This window comes from Anoplopoma fimbria, chromosome 11 (genome assembly GCF_027596085.1).
Source record: "Anoplopoma fimbria isolate UVic2021 breed Golden Eagle Sablefish chromosome 11, Afim_UVic_2022, whole genome shotgun sequence".
Taxonomy (NCBI): domain Eukaryota; kingdom Metazoa; phylum Chordata; class Actinopteri; order Perciformes; family Anoplopomatidae; genus Anoplopoma; species Anoplopoma fimbria.
In genome coordinates, this window is record NC_072459.1 from 19,652,289 (window position 1) to 19,673,154 (window position 20,866).

Here is a 20,866-nt window from a genome sequence, read left to right on the forward strand (position 1 = left end):
TATATATTTATTTGTATGTATTTATGTACATTTATTTATTTGTATTCTATATTTGTATAAATATATATTTAAATGTACTAGCGCAACTAAACTAAACAATAAATATGTAACTGATGTATACTACAATGTATAGCAACATTGCAAATAATAATGCAGAACATTGCATCTATGAGAGAGCAGTAAAAATGCAAGAAAAGTATGAAAAAAATGTATTACTTTAAATGTACAGAATTAAATAATATATATATATTCTGAAGATGAATTATTGAACAAAATTGTTGTCCTGTGAAGTCAGTATTGCAATGTTGAAACTATAAATGATGGGGTAATAGCTGATGATGGAGAAATGTATATGTATATATATACATAAATATATATATGGCCACTGAGTTTATAAGTATTTGCTTACACACCCTAATAGTGTTTGCATAAAGCAATAAATAACAAAAGTCAAAAGCATGGTGTTCAGTGATTATAATGGGCTACTTGTCCTTACAGCTATACAGGAAGGCCTTGTCTGCACATTAAATGGCCTATGCCATGCAAATTCAATCCAACAGCCTTTATTTACTTTACATGGCATTGTCACAGATCTTTAACCAACGTAGCACATTTCTTTGGGACCAAAAGTATTGAAATTGTGGATAACTTTGTTTATTAGCTTTCCGATAATCAGAGCAATGATAAGTATATTTTTGAAGATAGGCCCATGTGTCTTTAGAAGATGAAGATGGGTCAGTTTTTTAATGGTTGGTCATTCTGGTTTGTCATCATTTTAACACTCTCATATGGGTCAACGTGGTTAACATGTAGGACCAAGGGAAGAGCTTTCTGTGAGGTCAGAAGGTGAAATATATCTGATGGAATGCAAATTAATATAGACAGAATGTCAAAATATAATTCTCAGCCTGATTTCAGCTTATTTTAACCGGCAGAAAGTGTTTTCTTTTCGACAGTGCGATAGTTCCCCGGTTGTAAATGTACATTCAAAAATGTTGTGTTAAAGGGACGAAGATACGAAGAAGAAAAAGAAAAAAGTGTTCCCATGATGCACCTGTCCCACCGGTGAGCCCGTGGATGTAGGGTGTGTGCCACGAGCACTCAGAGCTAGCGAGAAGGAGTCGAGGGCGGCTGCAACAGAAGTCTGAAGACGGGCCCTCATCAGCTCAGCCGGTGGTTTCCAGTCGAGCAGGTGAGTCCAGGAAAAAAAAAAAACCCGAACTATTGTATCGTCTCACACTTGACTCTAAAACGAAATGTTTGATACAGTTTTAGTTTTTTAAATTGGAAGCAAACTGTTGAGAAATAATTTTGTGGTTCGTTTGGTAAGGGGCCCTTCGCGTCGTAACGGTGCGTTTCGTATGCAAGGTGAATTAAGATGGCGAATGTTTTTTAACTTTCTGCTTTCATCTCTTTTAAAATATATATATTATTATTAATTGTGCCAAAGAACGAGTTTTGGCGTGTAACGTTATATATTTGTTTTCTCCCGTGTGAAACAAGCCAAATACTAAAAATACTAGAAAAATCTAAAGCTTCCTTGTCAAACGTATGAGATGTGTCACATAAGTGTTTCTCAAGCTGTTCCTATGGCGGTGGTTGGGGTGTTCACTTGAAACAAACCTGTTTATTAAGCCTCCCTCCTACCACACACACACACACACACACACACACACACACACACACACACACACACACACACACACACACACACACACACACACACACAGAGATAGAGAGACCTCCTCACACACCCTCCCTCACAGGGTGACTGATCACAACAGAAGCCAGTTGGGTGTGTTTACTTGTTTGGTAAATTTCCATATTGCTGTTTGCTGCAAATGCAGTTTTTATTGTGGTTAAAAACACTTTTCACTGATGTGGAGAGATTTTCAGAAACCTAAAAGTCTCTTCCAATCACTTGGCCTAAAAAAAAAGTCTGTCTGTTGCATGTAAATAAATAATTTTAACTAGTTTTCTGATCTGTGTTTCCTAATCCAAGGTGGATAGAAAATTAAACACTTTTACAATTTTTTCAAATTACAAAGTATTTAGGCTACATGTTGTTTTTGTATGATTTTATTTTTTGTTATCTTGGCTAGAAACCTAAATATATCAATACAACTGTGTTCACGTTGCACAAATTGGGTAAGTAGGGTGTGGACTTTATGGCTGCCATCTTTGTTTCGATTAGGTAAGAGAGGTAAGAAAAGGGTCAAAAATTGTCTTCACAGGGTGACTGATGGAATTTTTTTTTTTTTTTTCTTTTAAATCATGTTGGATATTTTTGTGTTTTGGACTGTTGGTCAGACAAAACAAGGCATTTGAACACATCACCATGGGCTCTCTTGTCATGAGCACTTTTACTAAACCATAATTCACTCATTGAAAAAATAGCTGTGAGATTGATTGATAATGGTAATAATAGTACCCAAAAGTTTTTATCGCTTAGACTTGTGTCAGTCTGTACCAAAACAGATCCTAAATTGAGGTTTGAAACCACACTCTAATGGCTGCCAATTGATAAAGTAAAACTATGAATCAGACTTTTTGTTTTCATTTCATGGCATTTAATTAAAGCCATGGTGTGGTATTGGAAGCATTTCGCTAAGAGGAAACTTGGCTTAATAAATTAACTTAATTTACAGTAGCTTAGACCAACCCGTAATTTACCTCAGACAGACTGCTAGATGTTGCTTTTGGTCAATAGATCCCTGTAATATTTGGAAGCTAATATTAAACATTTTCCTGTCGTTAACCAGGCACACCCCCTGTATGTAAAGGCATTTAGAATGCCTTAAGAACTTGACTTATCCTTATGTTCAATATATTGGGGCCCAAACTGCACCCACAAATGCAGCATTTGGTTGTGAACACTGTTGTTAACCTAAAAGAAGAGCTCCCATCAGTCACATATGGCCAAACAGCCTTGAACGTTGCTCTGGCACATTCCTGGAAAGAGGGAGGGAGTGAGAGATGGAGGATGGAGTGGAGCGAGAGAACCAGTCTGGGCAGGTCTCGGCTCGGTCTGTGGTGACATTGCATAGACATGAATGTGAAAGTACAGATTGTTCCGGACAGCACTTCCCCTAAAAAACACAACGATACAGTATGCACCTGTTTAAAAATTTGGCTAGACATCGTATCTTATGACTGCAGTGCCACGTGGCAGCTGAAGGGCAGAGCTCCGTTGTCAAAACCATCACTTCAGCACGAGAATGCATCAGATCACTATACGCCATTTTAACACCCATTAAATTACATTAAAACCCTGAACTGAAGTCACTCATACATAAACCAGTGCGGACATGTGATGATAGTTACTAAAAATGGACTGAAATCAGTTGACTCCTGGAAGGTTGGTAAAACATATTTCAATATTGCAGTAGCACTTCTGTGATTTGGGAATTGGTGTCAGTCATCAAAGTTATTTGCGATATGAAAAAAATAAATAAAATAAGCTACCTTAATTTTGGTAATGTATCAATCTGATGCACTTTAAGCAACATTATGTGGATAGATAACTTTGTGCCCTTGTAAACATCATAAACGCATTCGTTGTAAACCCTGGATTAGTCATGAAAAATTAAATCTGTGCGTTTTCCTTTGTTTCAAGCTAGTATTACGAATGTGCCTACAATGTTGCTAATGTAACTATATATATCAGCCTTACTTAAAACTCGATCTTTGCTCGAACTGGCGAGCTTGTTTGTGACAGCACCATGGAACCTGCAGTGAGCTACGGGTTCAGATAATTCAAACACCAAACTACTGACACATGGCCTCATTTCCTGCTCCAGGCAGGTCTAGAGTTGTTACAGTTTAACATCTCCTCTGAGGGCTGTTCCTCAGCCCCTGCTTTCTCTCCGGTTTACTGGTCAGACTGCATACCTCTCATGGTTGTTCTAAACGTCTTAGATAACGACTCAACATTTTACTGTCATACCTGGGCTGTGACATCAGATGAAGGACAGCTGGAATGAAATGGGCACCCGTCAGAAACAGGGTAAAGGTCGTCTATTGCAGGTACAAGTTTCAGGTCACCTGCCACCATCCGATATTACATTATTATAATAAACAAAAATCCTTGTCTTTATGGATTATAGTGTACATGATGCATACCATATTTATATTGTCTGGTACCTCCTACTTAGTGTTTACAAAACAGAAGCTGTCTACATTGATTTCAGAAGGGTCAGACAAAAAAAAGGCCTGGAGGACAGTTGGGGGGGCCTTGTATACAAGTGACAGCCTGGTGGAAGAAGTTGTTACTTAACCTTAATGTGTGAGAGAGGTTGTTTCTGAGTCTATTGCCAAATAGCAGGAGACTACAGCAGTCATTCTTTGGGACATTTTTATTTCTAGACAACAGCCGTGGGGATATCACTAAATTGCTTTTGCATTGTCGTATTTATTTCTTAACATCATTAGATGTAAAACTTCCTGCCCACTTCAAGCGCAACCAATAACACTTCTCATTTTTAATTGAAATGTTTGTCACTGTTAACGGCCGTCACCCCTTCCTGCCCTCCTAAAATAAATAAAATAGCATGAGTTGGGGCCTCTGTCCACAAAGTGTCTTTTTCTGGCAGAAAAGGGCGTTTCTATGACAACAATATCTCACATGTCCCCATTTTAACCACCGTTGTATGAAAGACTTGCATCGCTCCTTTGCTTTTTGTTTATTTTGGCTACTATCTATATATTTAGTGTAGTTTGACCTCGTACTTTGAATGGCTGAACTTCTTGTCACCGCTCAATCCGACAGCCATAACATAAGAGCCATGAGTACGATCCTATTGGAGAGGAGGCGTGCAGCGGTAAAAGTATAACAATTACCAGCAACATTCAGTGTCCGCCCAGCCGATCTGATCCCACTAATGGACTTTTTGGTTATGAAAGTGTGTTGTCTGATAGATAAAGCTCAGGATAGACTAACGCGGCCAAAACAAGCTTCTCCATTTTCTACGGTGACGTCACCAGCACTTTTCTGTAAATTCAGAGATTTTCAACCTTAAGCACTCGAGAGGCTGCTTACCAAAAAGTTGGAGGCCTCATTTAAAAAAAAAAGAGGCTGGGTTCAGCACTTTTTTTATAAGCATTATTGGTATTATTAAACTTTGATGAATAACGACAGAGACAGGACTGTACAAAAGCCTGTTTGCAAGTTCCCAAATTAGAGGTGTGAACGCAAAGTGAGAAAATCTAGGAGCGAATGGAGGCACACTTTTTAAAGGAAAACATCTTTTAAACTATTTATCAGGAAAAACACCAGCGCTGATGTGCATTTATACATGGCCTCACAGATTTTACAGTAAGCAAATTTTGGATTGCACTGGTCTGGTCTTGGAGTTAAATTGTTCTCAACCCTTCAAAGTCTTGGTCTTGTCTAAATATACTTTGATGTTGGTCCTGGATCCTTGGAGATACCTTTAATAGCCTATCCTAACCTCTCCTCAATGCTCTGTGCTCAGCAGCCTACAGTTCATTCGAAGTTTGACAGACTTTTTGTCACGTGACTGTTGGTCTCGGACGAATCAATCATGGCTTCCTAGTTGCGCTGAGAGCGCATCATTTTAATGTTTTTCACAGTATCTGGTTAAAGCAGAAAGACTTATCACAATTTTGAGCTTCATTTTGGTTGCTTTTGCCGACAAGCGTGTGTGTGTGTGATGTTAAATTCCTTTTAAAAAATAGTACCTTATATGGGTGTACCAGGACAATACCAGAACACTTGTCACTCTGTGTTTGGAACGTTCTATACCGTGAGTCTGTAACCAACCAAGATGTAATCGCACGATGATGTGTAGTGCAAAGAATGCAGGGAATGTTTTGGCCCTCGCTCTTTCTGGTCCTTCTCGTTCTTCTTTGGTTCCAACAGGATGGAAAACTTCCAAGAACCAAACAATATACTGCATGTTTTGCTACTAAGAAGTTATTGCTAGGTGGTGCTGCTTCTTGTACTGGGGGGGGGGGGATACAACTATATCAAGCAAGCAAACTATGACTTAAAGCTGCACCACCAGACTTAACCTTTTGTTCTTTGGATGCAACGTCCTTAAGAAAAGCAGCTAGCCCCGCCCCCTTCCTTTCTTGACATTTGACTTGCGACAAATAAACAAACATTGAAGTGTGCATATTGGGTCTACATTTCATAAATCAGCCTGGTTGTCTTTAGATTGAGAACTGGATTATAATTAGTAAAAAAATGAATAGTTTAAATAAAATTCTGTGAACTAATTTTTCTAAAGCAGCAACAGCAAAGTCACAATATATTATCTCACCGGAAACAAAATCTATCAATCTTTATCAAATCGCTGCCCGTTTAAAACATGGCGTAGGAGGATTAAAGACTGTGAACAGAGCAAATTGTTATATCGCTCTTCATTAACCCAGATCATTATTCTTGGAACAAAGTCTATTGATTATACTTATTAGTAATGTCTAATAATTCTGATAAATTTCATGCTCGTTTTGCATGCACAACAATAACGAGGAATAAATAGGTTTTTTTATTCCTCCTTATTGTTATCCTATGACGTCAAAATCATGGGGCGTGATTGCATTTTGATTTGTCTAAGGCTGCTGTGTTTAGGCCATTATCTCAGGCATACAGTATATGGTATTTATTGCAAAATAATGAGCGTCTGCCTGAATTTTGAGCTCTTATGTTTCTAGTGTCGACTACATCTGCTGACTGCAAATCTGTTGCAGATCTTGTGATGACAGAGCCGGCAGGCCTGTTCAGTCAGGTCGAGAGTGTGTCGCTCTTGCTTTCAGCCCCGCCCAGATACCTATCAGCTTTGATATGCACCAGTCGGACGAGCGCGCCACCAGTCAGGTGTGACCATGCTCTAGTATAACACAGTTGTTCAGAGGATTTTGATGCTGGAGGATTGTTCCTTGGAACATTGCTTTCTTTTGGTGTGGTTTTTCAGGAACTTTTTAGGGGAATTCTTACCGCTCTACAATTAATCTCGAGGGGAAAGTTAAAGGAATTTCCTCTGGACTATTTGGGGAGCAGGCCAACACAGGTGTGTTTTATTTGTTATTATGTCACCAAGGCTTTTCTGACTTTAACTGTTGTGTTGCATCGCCTCATTATGTTTTTGTTTTGATTTGCCACCTTGTCATCAGTAATACCACTAACTGTAGTTGTGCAGGTTTTCATTTAGAGTGCGGGGGGAGAAGAAATTATCTGATTTTCTTTGAACACACCATCATGTGATAATGGCTGCCAGCCATCAGCAGCAAGCTGCCACCAAGATCTGGTCAGGCTTCTAGAAACATTCGACCGCACTTCCTCTTCCTGGCTGTTTTCACCTGCTGAATGTGAAAAGGGGAAGTGTGAGTGTGTGCGCATACGTGTGTGCGCATGCGTGTGTGTGCGCGTGTGTGTGTGTGCGCGCGTGTGTTTGGTTTTATTCTTCCAGAGGATCTGGAAGAGCTTCTGAATATTCAATGGGCCATCTATTGACTGTGGTTTCAACCTAATTATGCATTTCATTGTGTGTTTGACCTAATGATCTGGTGACTTATAAGATTTCCTACATCACCACTCATATCAGATGAAGGTAGTTTTAAATGCTCTTGTATAAATGTGTGTACTGCTCATATGTGAAGGGTCCATCCTGATGTTATTAAACATCAACATAACTGGCCTTCCTGTTTAATGTCCCTTTGTATTCATTTTATAAGCTAATACAAGACAACCCAGGTTTATAAATATAGTTTACTTAATGAACACCTTCACATATAGTGAGTCCATCTATCAAGGCATCTTATATAGGAGTTGAGAAGACCAATACTTTTTGAATAGCTGGTATTTACATCTTACTTTGATTACTGTACAATTACATTTCTTGACGTCTTTTATGAGTGTTTTGTCACCATGCGATTTACATTTTTTCGTTGATCTCCTCAGTGTCGAGCACTCTGTCATGAGACACAGTTTGTCTTGAAGGCCCGCCCTTTCGCTCCATGCAACGCTTTCCTCACCACATCGCATCGATGGACCCCCAGGTGTGTCCCCTGCCTCTGAACAGCAGCCAGTCGGTGATCAGCGGCCTGGACAAATCCCCGGCCTCCACATTCAAACCGGGCCACTCACGGAACAGCAGCACCGGCTCCTCCAAACACTCAAAGCAGGTAACAAGACCCACGGGTAGGAGTGGAAGTTATAGAAAGTACACCAGTATGGATTAGACTGTACCGCGCAGTAGAGTCTATATATGCACCGAGTGATCTGCTGCCAGAAACCAGCCGGATTTCAGCTGATCGGTTTCAGATTTTTATGTTTATATTTATGTATACAAAAGGCTTACAATTCTGTTAAACAATATGTTTTGATGATACATTTTATTTATTTTCTTTTTTTACACTTTTCAAACCAGTTTTTCATATTTGGGAGATTAAATTCTATCTCCACCAAACGACCTAACATCTTATTTAAGTCTTTTGGTTTATTTTGTAATGATGAACATGTTTTGTCTCTTGTCAGTCTCGTCACTGGGAGGTGATGGACGACTTGCAGCAACGGGATATGTACTCGGTCCCCGGCTCCTCTGGGGACCTCAGCATCCCTGGGATCTGTGAGGGCTACTTGATGAAGAGGAGGAAGTACCCGCTCAAAGGCTGGCACAAGGTAAACACTGATTGTGCAGCTGATCTTTTCCGCTCGGTTTAACCCCGGTTTCCAACATCATTGCATTAAATCATTGTCATGATGGTTTGACCCGCTTTACCAGTCAGCATAATGCATGAGTAGTAAAGAGGTGCTCCTTGGATCGGGTTTGTTTTCTTACAAACACTTCACTGTGATTGCTTTTTCAGAGATACTTCTTGTTGGAGAAAGGAATTCTCAAGTACTCAAAGACACAGCAAGATGTAAGTCATGAAGAAAAAATGCAGCTGTTTCACAATACACTGTCAGTCACACAGAGCTTCACTCTGTTGACTACCGTGTGCTCCTAACGCCTCTGTTTTATCAATTTCAATTTTGTGTCTTAGATTCAGAGAGGGAAGCTCCACGGCTCTCTGGACGTCAGCCTTGCTGTCATGTCCGTCAACAAGAAGACCAAAGGCTTAGACCTGGACGCTGGGGACAACATCTACCACCTCAAGGTAACCCACACAGCAGAGTTCAGAGAGCTTCCAGGAATCCTTATTGACAAACATCATTGCCTTCTGAGAAAACTTACCTCCAGGAGAAAATAGTAACTCATAAGTCAAATCTAAAGGGTTAAAATTAAGTTTACAAACAGACCTGTGGATATTCTTTAGCCTGCAGTGACCTAAACATGTTTTTTTTTTTCTCTCTCTCTCTCTCTCTCTCTCTCTCTCTCTCTCTCTCTCTCTCTCTCTCTCCTCTCCTCTCCTCTCCTCTCCTTGTTAGGCAAAGAGCCATGACATCTTCTACATCTGGCTGACCAAACTGTGTGCCCATCGTGTGTTCAGGAAAAACGAGGCTATGAGTGTCCATCATGGCGTCCTTCACGCTCTCTCCTTGAGCCCAGGCACCCTGCCAGGCGTGGCCAATATGGCCCAGAGCAGCAGAGCAACGGTAAGTAGTGAGAATCCGTCTGATGTTAATGTCACACATTTCATAACAGGCCGCGGTCACACTCGTCTTCACTCTTCAGTGTGTCATCCGATCGTGACAGGATGCATTGACTATCTACTCTGTACGCTCAGACAGACTTGCTCTCACTGTGGTCCGATCACTCAGACCTCATGCTGAGGTGGTCCGGCTCACGTTGAGTTCTGAACTCAGTGAGGTGTGGACACAATCTCTACAAATGTAGGTCTCCTGTTAAGTTACTGCTGATAGAAAAACCCAACATTACATAATTTGGCTGCTACAAATAAAAGCTTTATTGTGAAAAAAATATATAGGAACATGTGTTTATTACTGAATTAGCGGAGCTATCTTAACTGCTATTATTCAATACAAAATTTTACTAATACTGTAGGGGGAGGAAAGTTTATGGGAAATAAAATTTGCTGTTCCACCGTTTTACTTACCCTTCTTTGACCACTGCATCCAATCTCTTTACACCAAAGTTCAATTGAAGGACAAGTGTAATCATAAAGTTGTTTAAAACGACAACACACATGCCACTCCTCCACTGACTGGGCTGGTTTCAGAGAATGTTCCCTGACTGGCTTATATTGTTGTGGTAACAACCACAAAGCACAAATCACTGTGTGATCCGCCTGATTGTGTCATGGCATCCGCTCTATACTAAATCTTTGTTTGTACATTGTATGCTTACCCATACAACCAAAGTATTCACACTAACCCTCTACATACGAAGCTCTTATCCGTATGAGCAACTTGTAAATGGCTTTTATGCGTAGAATTCACAAGAAATCAGTTAGGCTTTTAAATAGCTGGTCCTTTTTTTAATTGTTTATCAACTCAATTATGACTTCTGATTCTGATGTAGTCGTTTGGTATTTTTTAATTATTGTCAAAATTGTCATTGATTAATTTTATGTCGCTTGATTGACAAACCATTTCAGTATTGACCACAGCGGCAGATGTTTCAAAGAAAAACAGAAGGAAATGAGTCATTTTTTTTCTCATTTGTTTCAATTCTGACTTTAACTGTGATGTGTCTGATGATCCAGCCCGCTCACTATGCCAGCTTAGCGTCAGTGTACCATCAAGAGATGGAAAGCCCCGCCCCCGCCGTCTCCTCTCACCCAGGGGTGACCAGCAAGGTGTCAGCGTGGCTGCAGCAGACCCACGACATCGACGGGACCTCCAGCGGTGAGAGAGGTCTTGATCCTATTTTAACATACAAAAAAATAAACGTGTTAACTTGAAAGTGATATTTTTAACAGTCTTGATAGGAACGGTCGCAAAACCTTTTCGTGTGTTCTCTTAATCAACTAAATTGACCTCTTGACCCCCTGTTTGTCAGACCTGGCTCGCTGTCAGGCGGAGCTGGCGGAACTGGCCCAGCTCATCCAGCGTCTCCATTGGCTGGAGGGAGGCCTGCCCATCACTAACACAGACCTGGAGATGCGAATCAGCATGCAGGTGAGCACTCCTGTAACAACTGTGAACGTGTGTGATCCTTCAAATCACAATCGACCAATCGACGGGAAAATCTCTTTTATTTATGAGACAACTGACATAACTTAGGGGCCGATCAAAGACGGATGCATTCTTTATTTTTAATACCTATAGAAAATATTAAATCAAATATCATTCTACAAATACTGTTGGAAATTTGTATGAAATTTTTTTTGCGAGAGAGAGAAAAACTATAACCCTGTTGGTCTCTGTTCTAGAATCTGTCCCTGGAGAAACCCAAGAGGAAGCCGGGGAAAGGATTCGGTCACGCCCGGACTTTGTCCCGCGTTGAAGCCATGGGGGGAATGGTAGGACTGACATATGCGTTGTATAGTTATTGGTTGCGTCCTCCGAAAAACAAGTTGAATCTCGCAGCTTGATATTATACCGTGTCTCTTCTCCTCCAGTTCACTTCCAGCCACCTGAGCACCAACAGCAGTTCTGGTGTGGGGTCGTCCGTTAAGTCCATCCCCGACTACGTCTACTCTCAGCTGTCCAACCCTCAGGTCACCTCGCCGGAGGCCAAGAAGCTCCACCAGGACATCTACACTTCTTCTCAGAGGGGTGCGGCCCTCCCACCTAATAGCTGTGTTTCTGTGAATGGGTTTTAATGGAGCTGATTTTAAATGTCAGCTGTCATTTTTCAGACAGGACTGATGGTGATAAAATAAAAAAAATCCTCATCGTGGCTTTAATGAATTATAGCTTTGATTGTTTGAAAAAAAAAAAGAGCTATTTCACGTTTTTAGGTTTTAATAAAAATAACTTTCTGAGATTTTATAAACCAGAATTAATTTGAAAGTTTAAATCCCTAACATAACACCCAGTACTCTCTGCTGCATGTGTCTTTATTACAGATCATCACATATTCATGAACTTTTTCTTTGTAATTCCTAAAGTTTCTGCGCGCTGTGTTTTACAGTTCATGCGTCTCTCAAGTCCATTCATGAGGTTTTGACCTTGGAGAGAGAGCGACTGAGGCAGGCCTGGACCGGCCCGGACCTGAGGCACAACACGTCCCAGCAGCTCGCTACGCTCTGCAACACAATGACTGAGGTAACACGCGCACCCTTGCGCATGCTTTTTCACACACTAGGAGCAAAGCTTGGCTATGCAGAAACAAAACCCAAAACGATCCTCATTCTTCCTGAAGCCGACAATCGGACGACAACAAAGCCTGTGACTGACATGAGTTTACTAGTATTATCATCCCTCTTTAACCCCTCCACACACACACACACACACACACACACACCCTTTGCCACCATAGTCCCAGATTTAAAACACAGATTGTTGATTGGCCCAAAATATTAGTTTCATGCTGTACAAAGACAATAGAGGCCTAGCCCTCACAGCCTGTTGGTGAGGTCCTGTGTGAAACTCTGAAGCAGGTTTGGGCTGTTTCTAGGCAGGACAGTTACAAGTGATCACAGGGAACACACCTCAAGTATTTTCTCTCCCCATTTCCGCACACTCAAAGACACACTGAAACCAAACAGTCTCGTCAGTCGAGTAGCTCGTTAATTCCTGCTGTCAAACCGACAGCGCTCAGAAAAGCCTTTTTCCGTTTGGTGTTGCATGAGGTTTCTTCTTAACCACCTGCTTGTTTTCTGTCCATGGTGCATGTGACCGGGGCTATATGTTGTTGGTTGCCTGGCAGTTGGGTTGTCCCTCTACGTTCTCGCTGTGAGCAACACACACAATAGTCATTAAGTCAGTTAATTCCGGATAATTACTCCTGTAATGAAAAGAGGGTAGGGATCAAAATCTCTGGTATGATAATGATAACTATGGAACCTGTTGATAGGATTTATTATAAAGAGGAACTCAGATCAGTTTGCTGCTCATGATCAGCACTACTCAGCTTGTATTCTATGGCTCTATGTCTGAGGAAGTGACCCTGATGATGTCAGCGGCTGTGGTGTAGTGGAGAGCAAGGTAGTTCTCCAATCAGAGGGTCGGTGGTTCGATACCCGGCTTTGGCAGTCGATGTGTCCTTGGGCAAGACACTTAACCCCAAGTTGCTCCCGAAGGCTTGCCATCGGTGTGGACTGGATGTTGCATGAATGTTAGTTAGAGTCTGATGGTGGCACCTTGCATGGTAGCCTGTCATCAGTGTCTGAATGGGTGAATGATATGTAATATACTACTGACTGTAAGTCGCTTTGGATAAAAGCGTCTGCTAAATGACATGTAATGTAATGTCATCATGGTTATGTCTGCCTTGGCTCGAAGACGACAAATGTATAACAGAAAGCCTGAATTAAAATATTGGAAAGCAGAGTTTAAAAGATTCAGATGATATAATAATTATTGTGATAGGCCTGCACATTTTGATCCCCTAATATCTGTTGATAACAATACTTTTTCCTCTGGCCTTGCCAACAGTTGAACAATAGAGCGACACATTGATTAACACCACAGTCTGCATGACTTATTTTTTGACCATCTATTTTTCTGCTCTGTTTTTCCACTTCTTGTGTCTTGCATGGCGTGTGTGTGTGTGCGTGTGTGTGTGTGTGTCTGTGTGTATATATTTATTTATGAATGTGTGCACGTTCATGCATGTGTGTTCAGCTTGACATACAGTCTCGTCTGACCAAAGTCCATTCGCTTTCCCTGTCCTCTGACTCTTCTGAGGAATCCTTCTGCACCGTCCGTCCTGACCAGGTGTGTACCGTTTGTAATCCGTTTAGCGTTCGTTATTTGGTTGCTCAGTTTCAAAACCAACTCGGAGGAACAGAAAACTGTCCCTGCCCCCCACCCCAAGGTGATCCTCCCCCCAGGCAGGTTGTTCAGCCGCATACAACCTGTTGAGAAGTGTAAAAATATTGTAGGTTCAGATTGAGGCTGAAGTGACCCCATGCATTCTAACTGCAGTATCTGTCCATGTCCCAACCCAAGCTGTGTTCTGCTTCCCTTTTATTTCTGGTCAATGAGAAAACAAACCACGGCTTCTTGTTTTATCAATTTTTTTTATTTTATTTATACATTTTTCTATGTTTTTTTTAACTAAATATGGCTCAGTTTCTTTTGTTTTTACGATTTGTTTTTGAAATGGAAAATCCAAAGAACTATCAATACACGGATTGTTTGTGTGTGTGAAGAAGTCAATTCCATTATGGCGCTGTCGCTCATTAGTATTCATTTTCATCTTGCATTTGGAATTTGTTAGAAATCGCAGAGAAAATGTTGACATAACTCCCACCTGAGGCTACCATAACATCTCTGCTAGATCCGACAAAAAAATCCAAATGAATGACCGCGTTGTAATGACGTTAATGTGGCTCAGGTCGGTCACTTCATGCTGTTCAGACAGAGCAGAAAAAAGGGTGTAGACATTTTGTGTGGTTGGGTGAGAGTTGCATGTTTCTTGCAATACGTCCGACACTCCACACGCACGCTTGACAGCGGCCTAGCTCCAACTCTTTTAATCCAATCTGTTCATTTCTTCTCCGTCATCTCTCACAGAGGACACCCTCCATGGGCCGTCCGTGTCAACGTGCGCCCTCCGTGGCGGAATCCATGGTAGAGTATTTTGACGCTAGCGAGGTGATTGTGTGCGAGAGCTCGTCGGAGGCCGAGGCGTCTGACGAGTCGGGCCTGAGCGACATCACCACCACCAGCAACTCTGAGCCGGAGGAGGGACACGGTGAGTGTGTACTAAGATTTACAGGCCACACGGCTCCAACCGCCCACTCCTTAGATGAACTGACATTCTCCTCTCTCCTCCTCAGCCACTGCCACCCTCAACTATCGCGCCAGTCTGAACAACGTTCCTGACAAAGCCAGCCCAGTGCCCCCCAATACTGGTAACGCCACCATTGTGTTGTCTCATTTATACTGTTAGAGTGCAGTGAGGTTTACCGTGTACTGCTGGGTCATCAGTCTAGGCTCTACTGATTTTAGACCAGAGATACAAGACGCTGCCTCCTGAGGGCTCAGTGAGAGGACCGGCTCAGCAGTGAAAGCTTTTCCTCACAGAGCAAATCTAACAGTCAGCCATACTAACAGAAACATTTCGACCCCTTAGCTATGTTTTGTTTTAGGCTGACTTTGCTTTAAATTATTGTAATACGATCTTTGTAATGCAAATGCTCACATAGAAAGCCCACTAGAAACCAGGTTGAACCAGACGGCTACCCCCCGGGTTCTACCAAGTGAAGCCAATGTGGAAGTGTCTTAAAGCTTGCATTCTCCTTACTGACCAGCAGGGGGCGACTCCTCCGGTCGTAAAGAAGTCTATGAGAAAATGACTCTACTAATCTCTTGATTTATTACCTCAGTAAACATTATGAACATGGTCTCAGTCACTAGTTTCAAGTCTTCTTCAATGATGTTGATTTAGTAAATGATGGTCCATCAGAGGCATTGATTTGTGTCGCTGTGTTCCAGGTCGTCGCACTGTCCTCCCCGCCTCCGGAACAGACAACAGCCACATTGGTATTATGTCCATCCTGTACAACAACATCGGCAAGGACCTGTCCAGAATCTCCATGCCGGTCGCTCTCAACGAGCCACTGTCTCTGCTGCAGAGACTCAGCGAAGAGCTGGAGTACTCAGAGCTGCTAGACATCGCTAACCGCACCGACGATCCATACGAGAGAATGGTGAGTTTGGTTTGCTGAGACACAGTTGAGTTCAGGTGCAAGTCCTTTGATTTAAAAAAACAAAACAATATGCATGTTTCCAGGTTTACGTGGCGGCGTTCTCCATCTCTGGATATGCCTGGGCGTCCTGGAGGAATCGCTACAAACCCTTCAACCCTGTTCTGGGAGAAACATACGAGAGTCACAGAGAAGACCGAGGCTTCCACTACATCAGCGAGCAGGTAACCAGCAGAGAAGGATTTAGAAACGCGCTGAAATCTGCATATGAGTTTTCGATCATACTGTAATGCTGCGTCATGTGCTTTGCATTCAGGTCAGCCATCACCCACCCGTCTCTGCCTGCCACGCAGAATCCGAAAACTTCACTTTCTGGCAAGGTAGGAGCTGCATGCTTAGAAATGAGTACTGGATCCACCTGTACTGTATAAGAGGACTTAAACCTAATGCTCCTTTGTCTGTCTGTCTCAGATCAGAGATGGAAGAACAAGTTCTGGGGGAAGTCTATGGAGATGCTCTCTTCTGGACTGGTCAACGTTGCACTTCCCAAGTGAGCCACTGCTTCATTTACCACCAGTTGCACAATGTAGACGATAACAGCTAGATGTACAACGGTCGTATAAACTACAAACTTCTAGTTGAATTGAGTCATACGGTAGTACAACTACTCTTACAATACAGAAACAAGCAGCAACTTCCAGGTCTGAAAAATGAAGCCAAAGGAAGTGCCAGAATCTGCAATTCCCCAAATGTCAATTTAAGGTTGGCTCCTAAAAGACAGTCAATCCACATAAAGTCCCCATGTTAACATGAACAGTTTTAAAGCTAAAATAAACATGTTTACAGTCTGGTACAAAAAAAACGTTTTGTTTCACGTTCGTGACAACTGTACAGGGGGTGAATTTTGATATAACTCACCAGTTAAAATAAAAAATAAGGCTTAAAGTAAAGCTATTTCTTTTTTTTTAGCCATTTAAAAAAAAAAAAAAATAGCATCCCAATCAAAATCACAGTTAACCCGAATGACGGATGTACCTCGCTAACCTAGCTAGCACAAGCGTCAGAACTTTGATATCTTTCAGTACTCTTCTTTTGGAAGAATTACCACAGAACAAATCTGTTCCTTGGGGCAGTTCTTGCATGAGGCCCATTGTTGAATTGTTTTCATAGATCATTGGTCTGTGGACTGCCGTTATGAAGCCTTAAGTTCTGCGTTTTAGCCGTTAGGGACTATATTGGTACTGTGGGAGCGTGGCGTAGAGACACGTATGCTGCTGTGGAAGCGAACTGTAGCCTCGCCCCAAAGCATACCCTGCGTTATGGTCTATTTTCCTCTAAAAGGACCATCATTTCTGAAATGAGTCATTTTTTTTCATAAACTTCTTTTACAATCTGACTTCTACCAGAGGAGTCGCCCCCTGCTGATCAGTAGACAGAATGCAGGTTTTAAGACACTTCTGCATCAGCTTCACATAACTGGAGTTAGCTGCCTGGTTGTTTTGGACAGGTTTTTGTAATCCACTATGGCCATCTGCTGGAGATGTTCAGTACTGCGTTCATCAACCCACAGCCTGGTGCCCACACTGTAGACATGTAGAGGGAGAGATGAGCTCAGCTCTGAACTTATTACAACTTAAATAACAAGTCTGGAAACAGGCAGAAATGCACAAACTAAACTTTTTGTGTGTAGGTACGGTGACCACTATGAGTGGAACAAGGCAGTGACATGTATCCACAACGTGCTGAGTCAGGAGCGCTGGTTGGAGCACTACGGTGAGGTGGTCATCAAAAACACAAAGAGCGACGACTGCACCTGCAAGATCACCTTTGTCAAGGTCATTACACATGTACACACACACACATTCACTCACTCATGTCCCCATGTAACCAGTCTGAAAAGTTAGAAAAAAATGCACATAGGCCTTTTCTTGTCCCGTTCAACCACACTGACCTATTCCTCCCCCCACCTATTCCAGTCCCGCTACTGGAGCTCAGACAGCAGTAAGAACGAGGTGCAGGGTGTGGTCCTGGACCGGGCCGGAGAGGTGGTTCATCGTTTCGGAGGCCTCTGGCATGAGGGCATTTTCTGTGATACCCTGTCCACACCAAAGTGCATCTGGAAGCCCAGTGAGTAGCATCCTTTCCAGTCTGAGACCCCAAAAGGGCCTCATCTATGGTGTCATATTGTGAGTAAATGAACACTGATTTTCCGCCTGAGCCAGCACTGACAGCACGTAGCATTTATAAATGTAGTTGACTTTCAATTCCGAAATACACGACATGCAAATGGGAAAGTCGTCTAAGAGGAATCCCAGTTTTTCCAATTGGCCAAATTTCTCAGTCTTGATATGCATGATGTCATTTCCTGTTTAGACGTGCAGCCTGATGACTACGTCCAGTTCTACGGCTTCTCACAATACGCCAGAGAACTAAACGAGCTGACTCCAGAACTGAAGCCTCTCTTCCCGCTTACAGACACTCGCTTCAGACCAGACCAGAGGTACCAACCTGATTTTAAACTGAAGCATTTCATCAAATCTTTATTTATTTTTTTCCCACTCTAGTTGTAGCACCATCTTCCATGATGATCAGTTGTTTAATCCCTTTCTCTCCGTCAGGCTCCTGGAGGAGGGGAAGGTAGCAGAAGCAGATAAAAAGAAAGACGAGGTGGAGGAGAAACAGAGGGAGAGGAGGAAGGAGATGGCCAAGACAGGGGAGGAGCACATGCCCAGGTTCTTCAGGTGAGGAAGATTTAAAAACGCACATTTATACACAACCACATCCCCTTATTGTGCTTGACACACGTTTGTAAATTCTTGAGTGCATTTAAAGAAATAATAAATAATCAACTAGCTTTGTAAATTACCAAAAATTATATTTAATTTAATGGTTAAGAATAGTTTGCTTAAATGAGATATAATTGATTTTGTTACCTTTTTGATCAGAGCCATGCTAGCTGGTTCCTGCCTTTTATGCAAAGTTAACCGGCTGGTGGTGGTGAATGTTTTATAGTTAGCATTACAGACATGAGAGTGGTATCCATCTGCTAATCTAACTCTCAGCAAATAAGTCTTTATTTCAAAATGTCAAACTTTGATGTCGCAAATTTTAATTTAAAAATATTGGTAATAGAAACAACATTTTTCAGATGATTGCTTGGCAGCAATAGTTTTCTCTTGTTCATTAATTTAGGAAATCTTTGGATGAGGCTGGTAGAGAGGTGTGGCTGAGCAACAGAACCTACTGGAAGCTCCGCAAAGACCCGGGCTTCTCCAAGACTGAAAACCTGGACCTGTGGTAGAACACAGCATTATGCGGAACGGAACTAGCCAAGCGCTATAAACATTGTAATATAATGAAGAGGAATAATACGCCCCTCAAATAGTAAACATTATTAATTGTTCTCATGTTAGTCCAGTAACTTATGCCTGAATATGCTGTCGTGACTTATCAACAAAGGTCTGCTGCTACCGTCAGGCACAGATGAACCTCTCATTGGGTCTTTGTGCCACGTCGAGGTGAGGTGCCACTATGGAACAAATGAAGACTGATTAAGATGAAGCCGGATGTCCTTCCAGCCTTTGGCTGTACTATGATGGAGACCTTAAATATGATCAATCATCATTCAAAAGCAAATCTCAACTAAACGCAGTCTTTGACGCGGCCCTCGAGAAAATCGTCTGTCAGGATTCAGTCCCCTCTGAATGTAAAGTGTTCTGTATCATATTGGTGGGTTTCAGATAATGTTATACTTTTTGTTAGTTTAAAACATGTCAATATTACTATTTTTTTTGTAAGGTTCATTTTTATGAAATCAGAAACGAATCTAGTTTCAGAAGCTTGCTTCCTGCAGAGGGATCCAGAGCACAGAGGGCTAATCCGGGCCTCGAGGGGTCAAGTCCAGGTGAACCGGTGCTGTCCTGCTTTCTTTGTCAGCGGGTCCTAGTGTGTAAGCTTGTGCTCATTTGTAAAATGGATGCGTGTTTTTATGATCTGCATTTAATATGGACACATTGGTGATGCATTGTTTTTTTATATGGCTAGCAGTACTGTTAGCCTAGCCTTCTTGCTCCCTCACCCGTGTGATTTTTGGTAAATGAGCCCGTGGACGAGGATTGCTCCTCTCGAACCTCTGCGCTCTCAGTCGATGCAGTGAAGTATAGTTATTGATGTTTTTTAACAATGGATTTTAATAAGGAAAAGAGACTACTGTTAAATCCCAGTGAAATGTGTTTTCTTTATGGTTTTGTTTCAAATAAAAGGTTCCATAATCAACACTGTGTTCGGCTTCTTTAAAACACAATGACTATTTCCTCAAAAAGTTGTTTGTATATAACTTTATTTTAAAAAAGTATCTGTAAATGACATTAAATTATTTTATTTTTAGTCGTATAAACCTGTAGTTTTACGAGCATTTTAAATTTATTTTTTAACCTCATTAAAGTGACTAATACTGGTTGAGGGCAGTAGATTATACATTTTTTCTCTAATAGTTAGAATCTTATCATTAAAGAAGTTCATGAAGTCACTACTACTGAGGTTTATAGGAATACACGGCTCAACAGAGCTGTGACTCTCTGTCAGCCTGGCTACAGTGCTGAAGAGAACCCTGGGGTTGTTCTTATTTTTCTCTATTAATGCTGAATAATAGGCTGCTCTAGCATTACGGAGTGCCTTCTTATATATTTTAAGACTGTCTCGCCAGACTAACCGCGCTTCATCCACATTGGTGGAACGCCATATCCATAATGACACGAGGGATGTATCTCGTGGTTTAACTGTCCTTTTAGTGCCATAGGAAACCTGTGGAGCGATATCAAATACATAAACTCATGGGTGTGGAATGTTTCAGCAGCTGTAAAATGTAATGTCACAAGTCATCAATAATTGCTCATGAAATAAGAAAACTAATAATTGTGACTTCCCACCTCTAACCATGCAATACAATGTAAATATACTTAGTTTTTCATAATTATTGCTTAGTAGGGTATAATTATGAGATGCCAAGTCATCATTATGAGATATGCCATACATTGTTATGTTAAAAAATCTTGTAAATATTTATTTGAAAATGAGACTCAACAACTATGAGAAATGTTACCATAATTATGATAATACATCAGAAGTATGAGATATTAAATTAGAATTATGAGAGAGTTATCTATGTATAAAGTAT

The 20,866-nt window shown here is 41.5% G+C and overlaps 1 protein-coding gene across 4 annotated transcripts; it reads left to right on the forward strand.

Annotated features, from left to right (window-relative positions):
• Positions 1 to 1,057: 1,057 nt before the first annotated feature.
• Positions 1,058 to 19,965, forward strand: LOC129097961 (oxysterol-binding protein-related protein 7-like). Of its 4 annotated transcripts, none has more exons than XM_054606879.1 (23): positions 1,058 to 1,192; positions 7,925 to 8,148; positions 8,501 to 8,644; positions 8,833 to 8,886; positions 9,010 to 9,123; positions 9,395 to 9,562; positions 10,633 to 10,783; positions 10,929 to 11,047; positions 11,302 to 11,391; positions 11,491 to 11,647; positions 12,006 to 12,139; positions 13,661 to 13,753; positions 14,555 to 14,735; positions 14,821 to 14,895; positions 15,479 to 15,693; positions 15,777 to 15,914; positions 16,007 to 16,070; positions 16,162 to 16,240; positions 17,381 to 17,525; positions 17,667 to 17,817; positions 18,064 to 18,190; positions 18,309 to 18,431; positions 18,883 to 19,965. In XM_054606879.1, the coding sequence occupies exons 2-23, from the start codon at positions 7,981 to 7,983 to the stop codon at positions 18,989 to 18,991; spliced, it is 2,799 nt and encodes a 932-aa protein (XP_054462854.1). In that variant the 5' UTR covers positions 1,058 to 1,192; positions 7,925 to 7,980; the 3' UTR covers positions 18,992 to 19,965. The 4 variants fall into 4 exon arrangements, with proteins under 4 accessions (XP_054462854.1, XP_054462855.1, XP_054462856.1 ...); XM_054606880.1 differs by having other exon boundaries at positions 10,633 to 10,774; XM_054606881.1 differs by lacking the exon at positions 13,661 to 13,753.
• The last annotated feature ends 901 nt before the right edge of the window (positions 19,966 to 20,866 follow it).